This window comes from Gouania willdenowi, chromosome 18 (assembly GCF_900634775.1).
Source record: "Gouania willdenowi chromosome 18, fGouWil2.1, whole genome shotgun sequence".
In the NCBI taxonomy this organism is placed as follows: domain Eukaryota; kingdom Metazoa; phylum Chordata; class Actinopteri; order Blenniiformes; family Gobiesocidae; genus Gouania; species Gouania willdenowi.
Window position 1 is genome coordinate 768,960 of NC_041061.1, and position 18,815 is coordinate 787,774.

Consider the following 18,815-nt stretch of genomic DNA (forward strand, 5'->3'; position numbering starts at 1 on the left):
ATGGAACTGCACCAGAAGCTGTTTGGAGCCGATCACAAGTTGTTCTATGAACGCAAACCAAGGAGATCAAATTATCAGCTGTCCTTCGACCATTTGCACCGAGTCTGGGACTGAACCAGAGTGAAAGATGAAGGTCTTTCCACTCCGTTACCTTTTAGTAGTAATGGAGTAGAGTGAGACAACAGCCATCACACACTGAGCTACAACTCAATGGTTCCAGCTCTAATACCTAATGTCCTTCATTGGCTTTTTAAACAGTGATCAAAAACGTGTTACTGGAGTTTCCATGGATACGGTTGATGGTAACAGAGTGGAAAGGGAAAACGCATAACCACCTTATTTCCCAGTTAAAATGGAAAAAATACTTGACATAATGTTACACAAACTATTTTTAGCAGGGACCAAATTCTTAGTTCTGACTCATCCGGGTAACGGGGTGGAACCGGTTTTCTGTGACACAAACCAAAAGGACTTTTTTTTTCAAAATCTTGATTGTGGAACGACATTCAAGTTTTTGTGCATCAAACATTTGGTGATACTGGACAATAACGGGAAAAGGGCTAACTAAAGGAAAATAACAAAATAAAGCATTTAAAATATGGGGTTTTACAATGTTTATTTTTAGCTCAAATGATAATCATCATAATGATGATTAGGACATGAACTGAAAATACAAAGAATGTGGTGGGAGATGACCAGAAATAAAACTATGGAAATAATTCTATTCAATAAGAACCAACTTCTGTTTCATTCCACTTATTTACAAGAGATTCTCACTCATTTATTCCATTATTTCACTATTGAGTTGTTTTTCATAGTATTTTGAGCAAAATGTTGTAGTCAGACATAAGGGGGGACTTGGATTTCAAAATAAGAGAAAGGGGGAACTAGAGACGAAAAAGTTTGCGAACCACTGCTGTAGAGCACAGATGGCACAGCGGGGCCACAAAAATGCGATTGTCTGATCCGAGGGCCACATTATCAACATTCATGTCAGCATTTAGAAGAATGACCAATCTGAGCATTAACACAAGCTTGAAAGCACACATTTTGCATTGATTTAGTAGATTTTTTTTGTCTTTGTGTGTGTTTTTCAGTTCATTATGTGTGTTTTTGTTATAGTTTTTTCTGTTCTTGTGATTTTGTGCATTTTTCTGTCATTTTGTGTGTCTTTGAAGTCTTTTTGTATATGTTGTTGTTTTTGTAGTCATTTTTTGTGTTTTATGAATATTTTTTAAAAATCTTTTTCTGTTTTTGTTTTTTGTGCATTTTGCTGTAGTTTTCTGGATTTTTTCGTATAACTTCCAACTTCATGAATTACAATTTTGTTTTGGAGGTCGCACAAAATTAGACTGAAGGCCGCATGTGGCCCCTGGGCCACCACTTGCCTATATCTGCTGTAGAGAATATTGTTTAAAATTTCCTCATGGTTTTTTTTTTTCCATTAAAAAGCTGTTATTCATTGTTTTTCACCATTGTTGTGTACCGTCTCATGACTGATTCTTTAATTAAAGCACAAATTAAATAAAGCACATATTGTTTTTTTCTTAATTTTTTACCTCCATCACTGAATCTGTGAGGAAACCAAGCCGGTGTCAGAGAACTCGTTATAATCTAGAACTCCACCTTCTCTTGGGATCCTGGTGAGATCAGGAAAGACGAGCTGGTACGGCAGCCCGAGGGCGAGGCTGGATTCCTGGTCTGTGCCGGGTCTTGTTGGGGAATTCCTGAGTGTTCCACAGCCCTGAGGACAGAGGGGAGAGGAGTCAGGTGACAGCAACATAACGGTCTCAGAAACACTCGCTGCTTCCGATGTAGCCAGTGTGACTTTTTAATGAATAAATAACAACAAATCCAGTGAAATATCCCAGTGTGATGTCATGGTTTCTGAGCTTATTTCAGGTTTTTGTTTTACTCACTTTACATTATTCCATCTCTACAATTATGATGATTATATACTATTAATGTTTGTTACAGATATTTGGGGACTTTTAAAACAGATGGTAGGTGCTTTCCATGAGCAGGAAATACCTTGAGTTTACCAGTAACCAGACCAACCAGTACTCCCAGTTGTGAACATTTACATATTATATATTTATTTGCAGTTACACGGTTTTAGGTTTTTGTTGATTTTAGCCCGCAACATAACATTAAGGCCTGTTAAAATAGAAATATACAGTATAGCACAGTGTTTTTTAACCTTGGTATCAGGGCCCCATGTGAGTTCACCTGGAATTGAAATGAAGTCGCCTGAAATGTCTAGAAATTGTTAAAAAAAAAAAAATGGTAAAAACGGATTAAATTCTATTCTTACATTTTTTCATTATTATTATTTAAATACACATCACACACATTAAGTATCAAATAACTGTATCCTATACTTAAATATACTACAATTAAACTTTCTCAGATATGAATGTAGTTCAAATAAAATGCAGTATAGAAATATCTGAGGAGGTGCACACACTTTAATAAACATGATCAAAAACTAACTTTATAAATGTCCCTGGGTTCACCGAATATCTGTGAGAACTAAATGGGGTCAAGATCTGAAAAAGGTTGAGAACCATTGGTATAGCAGCTCAGGAAGCTACGGTGGCCCTGAAGTGCAAAGCACGAATGTAAAAGCCAAAACACAGAAGAAGAAACGCAATCACAAATGCAAAAAATAAAACTTGAACACAAAAGACATAACATGAACGCAAAAAAGACAAAATGCAGAAGAAAACACAAACAAAAAAGACAAAACACAAACAAGAGAACATGAACATGCTTAAGTGTTCTTTCTTTTACATTTGTGTTTTGTACTTCAGGGCCTCTGTTATTTGCCCTCTTTTTTTCACCTGTGCTGTTTTTCTTTGTTCTGTCGCCAAACAAACAAAAATGTTTCCCAGTATTGACAGAGTTACGGTGATTTAAAATGTGTCCGCTACATATTTGGTGGAAATCCTGAGACATTAGCATTGCTTTAAAAAAAAAAAAAAAAAAAAAAAAACTCTTTTATAAACTCAGTGAAAATAACAGTTTCATTATCCGACATCCCTAATTAAAATAAAACATAAATCACTGGTTTCAAACTAATTTCAGTTCAAGCACCAAATATGAACACAGATTTTAGAAAACAAACAATTTTAACATTTGTCAGGGGAAATAAAACTACAACAATCCAATAAAACAAGGATTTATTCTGAGGTTTGTAAACACGATGCTATAAATATTGTTAAAACACAATCATTTTTTAGTAACATCACTTAAATTAAGTTACTATTATATTTGAACTCCTGTACTGTCTAACGCTAACAGCAGCTAGCAGCTACTTCCGGTTGTACCACCATATTATTGGTCGGTTTAAACTAGTTTTACCCGCCGTTTCGCAGGCAAAGAAGAAGAAGCTCGCGTACTTATCTGCCTGGTTGTCATGGTAACAATAATCCCGTTAAAGCAGGTGTTATACCAGAATGTGTGAACCGTGAGATTCTGTGACCGGAAGAGGACGAGATTTCACCCATGGTTGCTTTAAATAGTAGCAGAGAAGAAGAAAAATAACGCTTTTATTTCAGTTTTTAATTTTCAATTTTATTAATTGTTATTATATTTTTTAAACAATGAGAATTATTTTAACGAAACAGTCTTGAACGGATTCAAAACTACAACATTAACAATCAAGAACTAAACAGAAAATAATAGTAATAATAATGATAATAATAATGACAATTAACTTTAAATCAATAATTCAGAGGTCAATCTGGGAGATTTAAACAGCAGGTTTAGATCAGACAGATTTTTCACTATTTTTGAAAATTTTCAAGTAATTTAGAAAATGTGAAAAACATTTATAGTTACGAGTGAAAAAAGAAAGAGGCCAAAATTATTACTTTTAAATTGTATTTTTTATTTTAACTTATTTTCAAACTAAAGTTAATTTAACTAAACTAAAGCGATAGAAAACCTGAATCCTGACTCAAAATTCTAAATCATTTTTATGTGCTTATGTGAGAATGTTTTTTCTCACTGTGAATATTACAAAAAATGATTAGTTACACATAAAGTAATATACAGGATATATTATATATATATTATTTTTTCTGCTCATATCAGAAGGTTTTTGTCTCCCCCTAGTGTTGACACTGTGGACCTGTCAAGGACACAGGTCCACAGTTTTTAATCCAAAGCGTATGAATTTTTACACAAGACCAAACTGTGGAAAATAATATTAACACAATGGACAATTTCCAACAATCCATCATTTGTGTGTTCTTTATTGTGTACTGTGCATTTTTGTCTCTATTTCTCATTCATTGCTGTGCGTTCTTAAGCTTATAGTGTGTATCTTAGTTGTGGAGGTTTGTGTGTTATTGTGTATGTTTATATTGGTTTGTGTGTTATTGTGTACATTAATGTTGGTTTGTGTGTTATTGTGTACATTTATATTGGTTTGTGTGTTATTGTGTATGTTTATATTGGTTTGTGTGTTATTGTGTACATTAATGTTGGTTTGTGTGTTATTGTGTACATTTATATTGGTTTGTGTGTTATTGTGTACATTAATGTTGGTTTGTGTGTTATTGTGTACATTTACATTGGTTTGTGTGTTGTGTACATTTATGTTGGAGGTTTGTGTGTTATTGTGTACATTTATGTTGGTTTGTGTGTTATTGTGTACATTTATATTGGTTTGTGTGTTATTGTGTACATTTATGTTGGAGGTTTGTGTGTTATTGTGTACATTTATGTTGGTTTGTGTGTTATTGTGTACATTTATGTTGGTTTGTGTGTTATTGTGTACATTTATATTGGTTTGTGTGTTATTGTGTACATTAATGTTGGTTTGTGTTATTGTGTACATTTATGTTGGAGGTTTGTGTGTTATTGTGTACATTTATGTTGGTTTGTGTGTTATTGTGTACATTTATATTGGTTTGTGTGTTGTGTACATTTATGTTGGAGGTTTGTGTGTTATTGTGTACATTTATGTTGGTTTGTGTGTTATTGTGTACATTTATGTTGGTTTGTGTGTTATTGTGTACATTTATGTTGGTTTGTGTGTTGTGTACATTTATGTTGGTTTGTGTGTTGTGTACATTTATGTTGGTTTGTGTGTTATTGTGTACATTTATGTTGGTTTGTGTGTTATTGTGTACATTTATGTTGGTTTGTGTGTTATTGTGTACATTTATGTTGGTTTGTGTGTTATTGTGTGTATTTATGTTGGAGGTTATAAAAACAATGGAGGAAAGTTTAGATCTTTGTTTTTAATCCAAAGTGTGTGAATTTTTACACAAGACCAAAATGTGGAAAAGAATGTTAACAATTTCCAACAAAAAGGAACACAAACAGAACAATAAACACATTAGTGTTTAGTCAGAGCGAGAACATGAAGGTCGATAATCAAAGGATTGACGTAGAGACAAAGATCAAAGTAGCGAACACAAATTAAAGGCAACCTCAATAAACTTGGAATTTTACTTCTTTATACATGATTCTACACCAACATCACTCAAAAACAACGAGCCAAAAACAAAAAAAAAAATCAGCCAGTGGGAATATGCTAATCACATTAACCCATTATCAATGGGTCCGCAGGCAAAAAACAAAGAAAAAAGCAAAAAAACTTTCACTATTATTTTGACAAAAGGTCGGTTCTTAGAACATGTTAGAAAATGTACTAATCACTGGTACCATGGTGGGAGTAAAGGCTTCTGCAATGGTTCCAATGGTTCCACTGGTTCTGGGTTGTGTAGTGGTTGTACTGGTGCAGGTTCAAGTCAATGCTAAGTTAAAGTCTTTATCAATGGTTTCACTGGTTTTGGTTCCTGTAGGCGTTGAACTGGTTCTGGGTCCAGACTTTGTTTCACTGGTGCAGGTTCCTGCCATGGTTGAAGTAGAGGCTTTCGTAATGGTTTCATTGGTTCCCGGTTGTCTATTGGTTGGAACGGTTTGGAGTCCAGTATTGGTTTAATTGGTTTTCCCTCTTGTTGATATTTGTGATTATTTCTCCCGAGTAGTTGTTCTTCGTCTGGTTGAGCTGGTAGAGGTTGATGGGGACTGGGATCTAGTGGGACGTTGGGGAGTTTTTGGCCTGGTGGTAGTGGTAGTAGTTGAGGATGTTCGGGGAGTTGTTGGATAGTCAGTTTTGCTTGTATCTTGCGGTAGGCAGTTGCACAAAGCCTTGAGTTCTGGGTAAAACTCCACCACCGTGGTGAAAAGAGGACAATTTAATTCCTCAAACACCACCAGCCCTGGAGCTGTCTCACGCTGGAGGTCATTCAAAGTTATGGTCCTCAGATAGTTGGATGTACCCTCCTTGTTCTCCCCCCAGTAAGCGCTGGCGAGTCATTTGTTCTTTGTCATACTGTAACAACAGAAGGCCGACCAGAGCCGATCAGGGATATTCACCCTATCATTGAGTTGGTTTGCTTTAACTACTACAGAACCCTCACTGGTACCCTTATTGTTGAGGCAAAGCTGGTCCAGGACACATTTGGTACATGTTTCCATATTTGCCCAGCTGCCTCCGTTAAAGGTCTTTACTTGTGGAACGATGTTGGTCAGCGTGTTGGTGGAGAGTTTATCATCTTCACTGAAGCCGTGGCTGAAAGGAAACAAGTGGCCCTTGTTGTAGATCGTTGAGTTGATGTAATCTTCAAGATCGGCCTGATTTCGGTACGTACCGTCCCACATACCATTGCCTTCCAGCTGTGAGAGGCACAAAGGGAAATGTTAGCTTTGATGTAGAGACGGGTAAGGTTTACAACAAAGTACCAGTCAACAATTCACACACAGCAAGACACACAGAGCACGTCTATAAATAAAGATGGGACGCAATAACATGCGACAAGATATCACAACCTCTTAAACCCCAGCAACTTTTCCCATGAAAATCACATACACAAAACAAATAAACTAAGATTCTACATGACCTACATGGCTAATTGTTGTTCAGATTGAAGAAGGACCATTAGTGAAATATATGATACTGATGACAATAAATAATGTTTTAAATACAGAAATCTGTAGTCCATCAAAAAACAACTAGTGATTTACATCAAATATAAAGCCACTTATCATTATCAAAGGCTATAAAAGCAGAAATAATTGAACTAATGTATTAACATCAACTGCAGCTAGTTTGGTGATAATAATAAACAATCGGTCAAAGATAAACATGTTTTTGAACAAAAAAGTTCAGGCTCACTTTGCCACAACTGTGCCAAATTTTTCCACAAGTTTGGAAATAAGTGTATAACTGTAATATGTCAGTCAAATTGATTCCAATCATTGATGTCTTATGTTTGACCACTAGGTGTTGCAATTTGGCTTGAAATAAACACATTTACATTTTCATTCAGGTCTTTGCGGTAATGCTATTTTTGGTTCCACTCTTTGATGCTGTTACGCATGTGTCTAGTTCAGCAATGCTTCAACCAATCAGAATGTTTGACCTAGCGTTGTAAAGCCCAGAGCCTGTAGAAATTGGTGATATCAAACACTATGGGAGTGGCTTTAGCCCTGGCCAATCAGAGCTGGGTAAAGGAGGGACCGTCATTTTACACACGAGCACTAAGCGCTCACTGGACGGATTTGTCGACTAAGAAATGTTCAGATGTGTGTAATAGCTTTATCTATCGGACAACACAGTTTGGATTTATCAAAATATGGAGTTTTATTCACATTGGAGCAACTTTTGATTAGAAACAACAAAGACACCATTTGTCATCATTGTTGACTTTTTCCACTGTGTATTTTCTGATTTTGTAGCGTTATTTTGGTATGTAACATACCTGACCTGTATATCAGTGAATTTAGCTCAGCTTGTAGTTTCACGTAGGCTCTTGTTATAGAGATCTGTGGTTATTTTGTGAAGCAAAGGACTGAAAAAGGCAGTTTGCTGAGTTGTCGACTCTTTAAACATAATGGCCTGGTGTGTGTGTGCTGTGCTCTTTAGTTCTGAATGTGGATTAGCTACAGTTTTAGCTTCTATAGTTTCTTAGGATTACAGAGAGATATAGAATGTGTGATTTTGTTCATCCTTTACAACATTTAGACCTGTGAGAGTCACGGAAGCTGGAGCTGCCCCCATCGGTGGGTCTGTTGGGGTTGAAGAGGTTAAGACGTCACAAGATGTACCATCAAGAGTATGAGAGGTGTCATAGGGGTTGAGGAGGGTTTAAAAATAATCTACACAATCTACTACACACCAGATTGTTATGATTTGCTTTTAATTTAAAAAAAAAATTATATTCCTCTTGAGTTAAAAGATCATTCACAGAGTAAATATGTCCAGAGTTAAAGTCAAATAAATGCTTGATTAAATTTCACTTTTTTCTGGTTTTTCTTCCAAAAATGTTATATTGTTATTAAACATGGGGTCCCGGGGCCACATGTGGCTCTAAGATTTCTGCAGCTGCCTTTCCATTACCCTTGGAAATGTGTAATAAAAACTGGATATTTGCTTTTATTTTGTGAAAAACTGTAATGTAAACACAACTAGAGTCCAGCTCTGTGCTGATGATACCCTTGTGTTCATTCGTGTAAAAAACAGCGAATCCAAGAATTTGAGAGAATGTGATCAAAGATCTACGTGATGATATTATCACTAGCTGTGTTTACGTTACCCTTGGAAATGCGCAAAATTTAAATAGCGAAATAAAAACTGGTAAAGGAAACGCCTGAATTTCACCGAAGCACTCAAATAACGCAAAAAAGTTTTTACACTTTCATGAGGAGAATTTACGGGAGTTGTAAGGCTACAGCCCAAAATAACGTTTAATGGAAACACGTTCAAAGCGCAATTATACTTTGTTGACATTTAGAAATATGGCTTTTATTTTGTGAACATCTGTAATGGAAACCCAGCGAGTGTGACAGATGGTTATGTTTGTACCTTTGGTTCTGTGTACCAGCCTTCTCTCTCTCTCTTATCACCGTTCCCTCTGTACTTGTAAGCAGAAAACAACGGAATCTTATTCTCCGTGTCGTAGAGCGTGAAAAACCTTCTCGTTTTTAAAGGTCTGACAGATGACTTTATAACGATCCTGGTTCAGGATTTTACCGTTCTCCAGGATACCTGGAACCCAAGGTGGTTGTTTGTTGAGAAAAAACTCATTGCACTCCGACACTGGGAACAACGGACTGAAAACCAACAAAGAAGACGAGCCACATCCTTCCTTTCTGAGGTTCACACGCTGTTCACACTTTAATGGTAAACAGGAGATATTAACACCTCATTCTGCTTAAGACTAACTAAATATATCTATAACATACCTTATATAGTCAAAACTCCAATTACAGACATACAAAGTAACTTCTATACTCATAATTACATATATCTATAAAGTAACTTCTATAGTCATAATTACATAGATCTATAAAGTAACTTCTATAGTCATAATTACATATATCTATAAAGTAACTTCTATAGTCATAATTACATAGATCTATAAAGTAACTTCTATAGTCATAATTACATATATCTATAAAGTAACTTCTATAGTCATAATTACATATATCTATAAAGTAACTTCTATAGTCATAATTACATATATCTATAAAGTAATAGCTATAGTCATAATTACATATATCTATAAAGTAATATCTATAGTCATAATTACATATATCTATAAAGTAACTTCTATAGTCATAATTACATAGATCTATAAAGTAACTTCTATAGTCATAATTACATATATCTATAAAGTAACTTCTATAGTCATAATTACATATATCTATAAAGTAACTTCTATAGTCATAATTACATAGATCTATAAAGTAACTTCTATAGTCATAATTACATATATCTATAAAGTAACTTCTATAGTCATAACTACATATATCTATAAAGTAACTTCTATAGTCATAACTACATATATCTATAAAGTAACTTCTATAGTCATAACTACATATATCTATAAAGTAACTTCTATAGTCATAATTACATATATCTATAAAGTAACTTCTATAGTCATAATTACATATATCTATAAAGTAATATCTATAGTCATAATTACATATATCTATAAAGTAACATCTATAGTCATAATTACATATATCTATAAAGTAACTTCTATAGTCATAATTACATATATCTATAAAGTAACTTCTATAGTCATAATTACATATATCTATAAAGTAACTTCTATAGTCATAATTACATATATCTATAAAGTAACTTCTATAGTCATAATTATATAGATCTATAAAGTAACTTCTATAGTCATAATTATATAGATCTATAAAGTAACTTCTATAGTCATAATTACATATATCTATAAAGTAACTTCTATAGTCATAATTACATATATCTATAAAGTAACTTCTATAGTCATAATTACATAGATCTATAAAGTAACTTCTATAGTCATAATTATATAGATCTATAAAGTAACTTTTATAGTCATAATTACATATATCTATAAAGTAACTTCTATAGTCATAATTACATATATCTATAAAGTAACTTCTATAGTCATAATTACATAGATCTATAAAGTAACTTCTATAGTCATAATTACATATATCTATAAAGTAACTTCTATAGTCATAATTACATATATCTATAAAGTAACATCTATAGTCATAATTACATATATCTATAAAGTAATATCTATAGTCATAATTACATATATCTATAAAGTAACTTCTATAGTCATAATTATATAGATCTATAAAGTAACTTTTATAGTCATAATTACATATATCTATAAAGTAACTTCTATAGTCATAATTACATATATCTATAAAGTAACTTCTATAGTCATAATTACATAGATCTATAAAGTAACTTCTATAGTCATAATTACATATATCTATAAAGTAACTTCTATAGTCATAATTACATATATCTATAAAGTAACATCTATAGTCATAATTACATATATCTATAAAGTAATATCTATAGTCATAATTACATATATCTGTTATAGTTGTATAAAGAATAGATCTGTTATAGATGTATAAAAAAATAGATGTTATAGACATAAAATAGATCTGTTCCTGTCCTTTGTCACAGACGTATAAAGAATAGATTGATGTTGACTCTATTTGCAGTAAATATGAAGTTCCATTACTACTGAGAACCTTTACCTTTATTATTCTAATATTTACATGTTTCAAAGTGTGCAAAAATGTGCAATATTATGTTGTTACTGTAGCTTTAACACTATTTTATTAAGTCATCTTTTCTTCATTGAAGTTCTCTGTTAAACCATTTTAACAATGACTGTGACCACCTGTGTTCTTAGTTAACCTCTTCACTGCAGGTCAAATGAGTCCAAACTGAGGAGGCTTCGCTCTCCAACATGTCTGAGATCTTTAGGCAGAGCTGTTTGAAGGACGGACGCTGCTCCGCCCTCTGCAGAGAGAACACACAACACACAAAACTACATTACAACTACACACACTATAATAAAATGTCACAAAACTACATTAAAACTATACACACTATTACAAAATATCATAAAACTACATTAAAACTATACAAACTTTAATAAAATGTCATTAAACTACATTACAACTACACAAACTATTACAAAATGTCATAAAACTATACAAACATTTAATTTTTTTTAATGAAACTACATTAAAACTAAAGAAACTGTATTAAAATGCCATAAAACTACATTAAACTACAATGAAGTGACATAAATCCACATTATACTACAATAAAAGGACGAATATACATGTTATCTACAATAAAACATAAAACTACAATAAATGAAAAAACAAACTAATACACATTAAAACTACAGAAATAATATCTAAATAAGGTAAATAATAATAATAATAATAATAAACTAGATAATAACGACATGATTAACAATAAAAATATACGAGACGACACTAAAACAAAAAGAAACTACATTAAACTAAAAAAACTACAACATAACATGAATGTATATTTAATAAAGAAAAATAATTTGAAATACATACAGACTTATGCTACAGATAAAGAGTTTATAACTGTAAAAAAATAATCACCCTAAATTGGAGGAAAGGCTAAAGCAGGGCAAGAAAACGGGCAAAATGTCAAACGCCTCACAACGGCGGTAAGGCTATGGTAAGGCATACTAAAGAGCTGTCGTAAAATTCTTCATCTGTGTTCGACTAGTTTTCCCTGAGGCCAGGTCCCAGATGTGTGGCACAAAAACATTCATTGAAAAACTGAAAAGTGAGAATGAATTAAGAAGCTGAATTTTTTTCAATTAAATGAAATACAGTTTCAATTTTATCATGATACACATTTAATCCAATAGATTCAATTTCAAATTAAATCAATTCAGATTCAGATTTTAAAAGCAATTATTCAAATCATCAATTTAAATTCAAGTTTCATCCCATACTCATTTTTTGTACAGAGTGTTAAACCTGGGTGGGGGGGTGGGAGTAAGGGGAGGGGGAAGGGAGCAGGGAGGAGAGATTCAAGGTAGAAAAATGGAAGGGTGGGGAAGAGTTGATTATTGTAAAGTGAGAGAGATGTGAAGTTGTAGACATGAGGCTTAGCTATAATGGTGGTGTCTGTGGACAGAGGGAAGGAGTGAGTGGTAACACCTAAAACAGGTATTTAGGATCAATGTGTCTAAAGTTACTACCAGTTCTATCTACAGTCTAAGACATGCCAGTGCATCGTATTACAGTGTATGTGAAAGAACCATCACTGCAAACCCAAGCGCTGCCTCGTACCCGATGATGCAGCCAGGTTAGCAGAAAGAGCGGGGGCCAGGGAGCCTAGGTAACCCCCCCCCACAGCCGATTAGCCCACCAAACGCCCCCAAGACACCAAGCCGAGAGAACACCACTGCCCCCCACATACACACCCAACCTCAAGGCCTCCCACCAACATCGGGAACAGCCCGCCCAAGGACAACGAGCACACCCCCGGCCACACTGGGGGGCGGGGGTGCTGCGTAGCAGGGGCAATCCCACGTCGCACCCACTGGCATGCAAGAAGCTTTGCAGAACAGCTCATTGTTGACAGGTTGTCATGGTAACTCAGATGAGATGAAAGCTGCATCGAAGCTTTTCAGGCCAGGTCATTGTTGACAGGTAGTCATGGTAACTCAGATAAAATGAAAGCTGCATAGAAGCTTTGCAGAACAGCTCATACAAGTTGAAAGTGAAGTATCTTCAGCAGTGAGTGCCCAAAAGACTTTTAAAAACAACTAAAGTGGATCTATTTTCATAAAAAGCAAGTGTCCTCAGTGAACAACATTTGTAGCTAAAGTGAGTAATAATTATAATATTTAATGTGCGTTGGAACTACTTTGTGGAGTTTGAAAGAAGTGGCTCCTAAAAGGTAGTAACATTTCTTTCTCTTACAGCTGCTATGTCTGTGCCAAAGACAAACATGAAGGAACTTAACAAGAAGGAGGCCATTGGGGACCTTCTGGATGACTTCACAGAGGTGAGCATCAGCTCTATTTTTTCACACTCATTTTATAGTTTACAAATCTTAGATCTTTATTATGGAAAATAAAAACTTTGGGAAAACCAGTTTCAATTGTCCTGTTGTAAACTGTTACTCTGTATGAGATCTTTTTATGACTTTATTGCACAATTGTTACCAATTAGGGCCATATTCAGTAAAATAAGAACATTAGAATGACCAGTTGGTGACGATAATGTTTTAGTTTACCTTCTTTAAAATAACATTTGTCCCTTGTTCTCTTTCAGCCTCCTGGTTTCAGTCGCTCCCAGCAGGGCCAGCGCAAAGAGCCCAGGAAAATCATCATCCACAGCATGTCTCTAAATTATGACGTGCAACTAAACAAAGCTGAGAAAGCCTGGAAACCTACGGTGAAGAAGAACTCTTGCAGCCGTGGTGCTGAGGAGGTTGTGGATAATGATCCTGAGGTGGCCAAAACTGGGGAGCTGTTCAAGCAATTGCGTAGCATCCTGAACAAGCTCACCCCACAAAAGTTTCCAGAGCTAATGAAGCAGGTGTCTGAACTAACAATAGACACAGAGGAAAGGCTGAAAGGTGCCATTGACCTGATATCTGAGAAGGCCATCTTGGAACCAAACTTCTCTGTGGCCTATGCCAACATGTGCCGCGGCCTAATGGGGGTGAGTGCGTGTCTTTGGGTATTTTGCCTCTATTGGCTTCATTGATGATTGTTCTTAAGTGTCACGGGTCTGGGCCACTGAATGTCAATGATGGTGATGAGGAACTGATGAAGTAATCATATATATTATGTTTCATGTCCACTAATAAAATCAGCTTTAGTAATATTCTTCCATATTCCATCAACAGTTGAAAGTCCCCAGCGCCGACAAACCAGGTAAAACTGCAAACTTCCTCTATCTCCTACTCAATCGTTGCCAGAAGGAGTTTGAGAAAGACCAGGATGATGATGAGATCTTTGAAAAGAAACAGAAGGAGCTGGAGGCTGCCAAAGATGTAAGATGACACATTTGTTTGTCCTCAAGAGTGGGTTTGTACCTCAAGAGTGGGTCCCAGATTTAATCATTTGTGTCACCTGTTAGGATGAGGAGCGTGAACGTCTGCGGGTTGAGCTGGAAAACGCCAGGGTTATTGCCCGCCGCCGCTCACTGGGCAACATCAAGTTTGTTGGTGAGCTCTTCAAGCTGAAGATGTTGACCGAGGCCATTATGCATGCCTGTGTAGTTAAACTACTGAAGAACCATGACGAAAAGTCTCTGGAGTGTCTCTGCAGACTTCTCTCCACCATTGGCAAAGACCTGGAGTTTGAAAAGGCCAAGGTAAGTACAATAATGAAACATCTACATGTATCGTATCGCGATGTACCTGGCGATACCCAGCCCTAGTTTATACCTTAGTTGTCATTGCTAAGTCTGTTGTATTTCCCTAACAGCCTCAAATGGACGAGTATTTCAATCAGATGAACAAAATCATCAAGGAAAAGATGACCTCTTCCAGAATCCGCTTTATGCTGCAAGATGTTCTAGACCTCAGAAAGGTAAATGGAAAAAGTTGGGTCTTGAACACCTATTTATTGCTCTCAATAAAGGTGACATGTGTCCAGAAACTAAACCATATTCAATCATTTGTAACTTCTGCTATTTAATTGTGTTTCCCAATCACAGAATATCTGGGTGCCCCGTAGAGGAGACCAAGGTCCCAAAACTATTGACCAGATTCATAAGGAGGCAGAGTTGGAAGAGTATCAAGAACAGATCAAAGTCCACCAGCAGCTCCTGTCAAAGAAGGAAAGCTCTGGAGGAGGTGGTAGAATGTGTGTGGGGGGCATGGGAGGTCCAGGGTCTCATACACCGGGCGGTGGACCAAATAGCCAGCCTCAGGATGATGGATGTGGGAACACGGTGCCCATCTCCAAGGACAGACCCATCGATACCAATCGCCTTTACAAGATCATAAAGGTCAGCAAAGCTAGTGACGTCAATGAGTCAACTGTTAAAAAGTAGATCATTTGATTTGTTCTCTAGGGATGTTGTTGGTTCATAAATGTACTGTTCTCTGTTGCCTTCTAGTCCGGTGGTATGGACTTAAACAATCTGGTGCTGGCTCCTGGTGGCAAAGCCGGGTGCAAGGGCGTGTGGCGCAGCTGGGAAAAAGGCTGCAGTGGAGGCACTGAAGCTAAACCAGCAAGTGCAGATCAAGGTAAACAATGTCAAATAGGTTGACTGACTTGGGTTGGAGGATTGGCTCCTGATCTGTCCTATTTTTCTTCTTCCTTTTAGAGTCAGGGCGTCCTGCTACCAGCACTCTGAACCACTTCTCAGCCCTTCAGCAGACTTCATCACTGTTGTCTTCATCAGACACTGATCACAGAGACAGGGATCACTTTGACAGATCTGGCCACGTTGATGGACGGGAAGGAAGCCCAATCACCAAGAGAAGCTTCAGCAGGGAGTCCCAGGAGCGTGGTGGCAGAAGTGGGGAGAGCGCTCCCACTCCCCCTCCTTCTCTTCCCAAACCTTCCCTTAGCGAAGAGGAGATGGAGAAGAAGTCCAAAGCCATCATTGATGAATACCTCCACATTACTGACTTGAAGGTTCAAAGAATTTGACCAACATACAACAGCAGGACATTTACCTGCACGTTGAGTGTGAACATGACTAACGTTTGTCTTCTCCTGGTCCTGTAGGAGGCGCTGCAGTGCGTGGCAGAGCTCAACAGTGCCTCAATGCTTTATGTGTTTGTGCGACAAGGCCTGGAGTCCACACTTGAACGCAGCACAACTGTCAGGGAACACTTGGGCCTGTTGCTGCATCAACTTGTGAAAGTTGGGACGTTACCCACTGAACAATACTACAAAGGGTGAGCATCTGTCAAAGAACAATGTATCTAAAGCCTGGGTCACACTAAAGACTGACACTGAATTGTTGACTGTGCTGTCATAGGCTCCAGGAGATCTTGGAGGTAACAGAAGACATGGCCATTGATATACCTTACATGTGGCTGTACCTGGCTGAACTCATCACCCCTATGCTCCATGAAGGAGGCATCCCTATGGGACAGCTCTTCAGGTGAGAAAAGTTGAAAAACATTTGCAATCCGACTGTTTTAATATAATCAATATAATACAAAATGTCCCTTTCTTAACAAAAATGTTTTGTTTGTCCCAGGGAGATCTCAAAGCCTCTGGTGCCTCTGGGAAAGGCTGGCGTGCTGCTGGCACAGATCCTCCAGCTGCTGTGCAAAGGAATGGTATGTACACAAAGGTTTCTGGGTTGAATTTGTCTAAAATAAAATGTGTTGCATTGTCTCAACGCTTTTAAGAATAAGTCATATTTCAACTTGATCTTGTTTTTTTTAATCATCTGAACTTGTTTATTTACTCATTTATTAGACTCCCAAGAAAGTTGGGGATCTGTGGATTGAAGCTGGCCTGAATTGGAATGACTTTCTTCCTGAGGACAAAGATGTGAACAAGTTTGTCACTGAGCAGGTATTCAAAACATTATGGAACCATTAGGTGTAAATGTGAGTCAATGGTTTGCACTGTAGAACCCTGGTTTAAATGTGGACTTGTAACTTTCAGAAAGTGGAGTTCACCACAGGAGAGGAGCTGGGGCCAAAGGAAGTGGTGAAGAAGCAGCTCCTCAGTGGGGAAGAACTCAGCAAACAGCTGGACAGACTGCTTCAAGACAAGGCTGATAACAAGCACATCATGGACTGGGTTGAGGTGTGTGACCGTTGCTCAGACTCTGGAATTCATCTAAATGTAAACACTATTTGATCAAGTGTTTGAAACATTTCTTGCTCATTTTCAGGCTAATTTGGATGAGGAGCAGGCTGCTTCTAATCACTTTGTACAATCACTGATGGCCTCAGTGTGTGGGATCGCTATCATATGTAAGCATAACATAAGCTTCAAACTCTAATGGCAAACTAAATGGTGCTCCCCCCCATGTTAACGTGTTGTTTGTTTCTTCTTAAAAACCAAGGTGAACACCCGTACAAGGCCATTGCTGAGCAGATCATGGTAAGAGCCGAGCTGCTGCAGAAATACCTGAATGACGAGGAGAAGGAGCTGCAGGCTCTGTATGCCCTGCAGGCCATGATGGTACACATGGAGGAGCCTGCTAGTAAGTGTTCTTTTATTATTTACCAGGAGGAAAAATACTATTACCATTTTATTAAAATAAAACTTTACTTTATTCTTGAAATATTCTGACTTTAATCCTGTAGTGCCCAGATTTTTATTGTATTTATTTTAATGTGGCCCTAATACGCCGTTGTACATATGTTTGTTCATTTACATTTAAAATGTCTGTAGATTTCTAAGGACTTTATTGGTACAAAGTGGACTTACTGACAGAAATCCACAGTTCCTGCTCCTAACAACTGACCTTTGCATCTTGTTTCTGCAGATCTGCTGTGTATGTTCTTCGACACCTTGTACGATGAGGACATTATTAAAGAGGAGGCCTTCTACAAGTGGGAGACGAGTAAAGACCCTGCGGAGCAAACAGGAAGAGGTGTCGTGTTGAAGTCGGTCACAGCTTTCTTCACCTGGCTCCGTGAGCCTGAGGAGGAGTCTGACAAGGAATAATGTTTAAAAGACAAATGACTCTGAAGTCAACGTTTCTGCCCCCGTTTGGCAAAGCAGGTGCTTCTGCAGTGCGGCTGTTTGAACAATAACGCCCGAGTGGCAGACTCAAATCAATCCTCAGTGAGGATAAATCTTTGTCTTTGTTTTCTTCTGATGGATGGACTTGAAACAATCATTTCTCTCCCCTCACTCTTTGGTGTTCCCTTCACACCCACCCTTCCTGCTTGTCCCAGCAAGTGTCCTCATAATTAACAAATAAATTCATTAAAAATCCTACAATGTGATTTTCTGGATGTTTTTTTTCATTTAGTCTCTCATAGTTGAGGTTTACCTATGATGAAAATTACAGGCCTCTCTCATCTTTTTAAGAGGGAGAACTTGCACAATTGGTGGTTGACTGAATACTTTTTTTTGCCCCACTGTATAAATCACATGTAAAGGTCCCAATTCAAACAGTTCAAAGGTCATACTGTAGCTCTGCCAATATAGCACTGTTAGCTGTGCTGAGCAGTGAATATTTATCATTTTACACTTTAAAATAGTAAAGTCATTAAAGACTAAAATAATTAGGATTGTATATTTTAAGTCTAGAATCTGCAGTAGCTTCCTATTCTCGTGGTAAACGTGTCCATATTTAACAATGACTGCTTTAATGGAACCAATATGACACCAACTAATTGGTAAGTGTGAAAAATAATAATAATAATAATAATTTGAAGCCAAGTAATGGTGATCAGCATTGCAGGGTCAATTATAATTGTAATCATGTAATTGATAATAAATTACAATCATGGTGTAATTGTAATTGACAGTTCTATG

The 18,815-nt window shown here is 36.6% G+C and overlaps 2 protein-coding genes and 1 non-coding gene across 3 annotated transcripts; 2 read left to right on the top strand and 1 right to left on the bottom strand.

The window, feature by feature from the left end:
- Window positions 1-5,584: 5,584 nt before the first annotated feature.
- On the bottom strand, window positions 5,585-9,317 carry LOC114480764 (endonuclease domain-containing 1 protein-like). Its single transcript, XM_028475185.1, is given in 4 exon segments — window positions 5,585-6,696; window positions 8,885-8,996; window positions 8,998-9,067; window positions 9,314-9,317. Coding segments are annotated over 4 exon segments (549 nt in total). The 3' UTR covers window positions 5,585-6,333.
- A 3,794-nt stretch (window positions 9,318-13,111) lies between these two features.
- On the top strand, window positions 13,112-18,021 carry LOC114480120 (eukaryotic translation initiation factor 4 gamma 1-like). The gene is made up of 17 exons (XM_028473969.1): window positions 13,112-13,218; window positions 13,317-13,399; window positions 13,669-14,061; window positions 14,249-14,395; window positions 14,482-14,718; window positions 14,832-14,936; window positions 15,064-15,357; window positions 15,469-15,598; window positions 15,679-15,992; window positions 16,086-16,258; window positions 16,342-16,467; window positions 16,567-16,648; window positions 16,791-16,889; window positions 16,983-17,126; window positions 17,215-17,296; window positions 17,389-17,529; window positions 17,815-18,021. The coding sequence occupies exons 2-17, from the start codon at window positions 13,322-13,324 to the stop codon at window positions 17,994-17,996; spliced, it is 2,727 nt and encodes a 908-aa protein (XP_028329770.1). The 5' UTR covers window positions 13,112-13,218; window positions 13,317-13,321; the 3' UTR covers window positions 17,997-18,021.
- LOC114480893 (small nucleolar RNA SNORD66) lies at window positions 14,098-14,174 on the top strand. Its single transcript, XR_003676182.1, has one exon. It is a non-coding gene; the product is annotated as a small nucleolar RNA SNORD66 (small nucleolar RNA).
- Window positions 18,022-18,815: the final 794 nt, after the last annotated feature.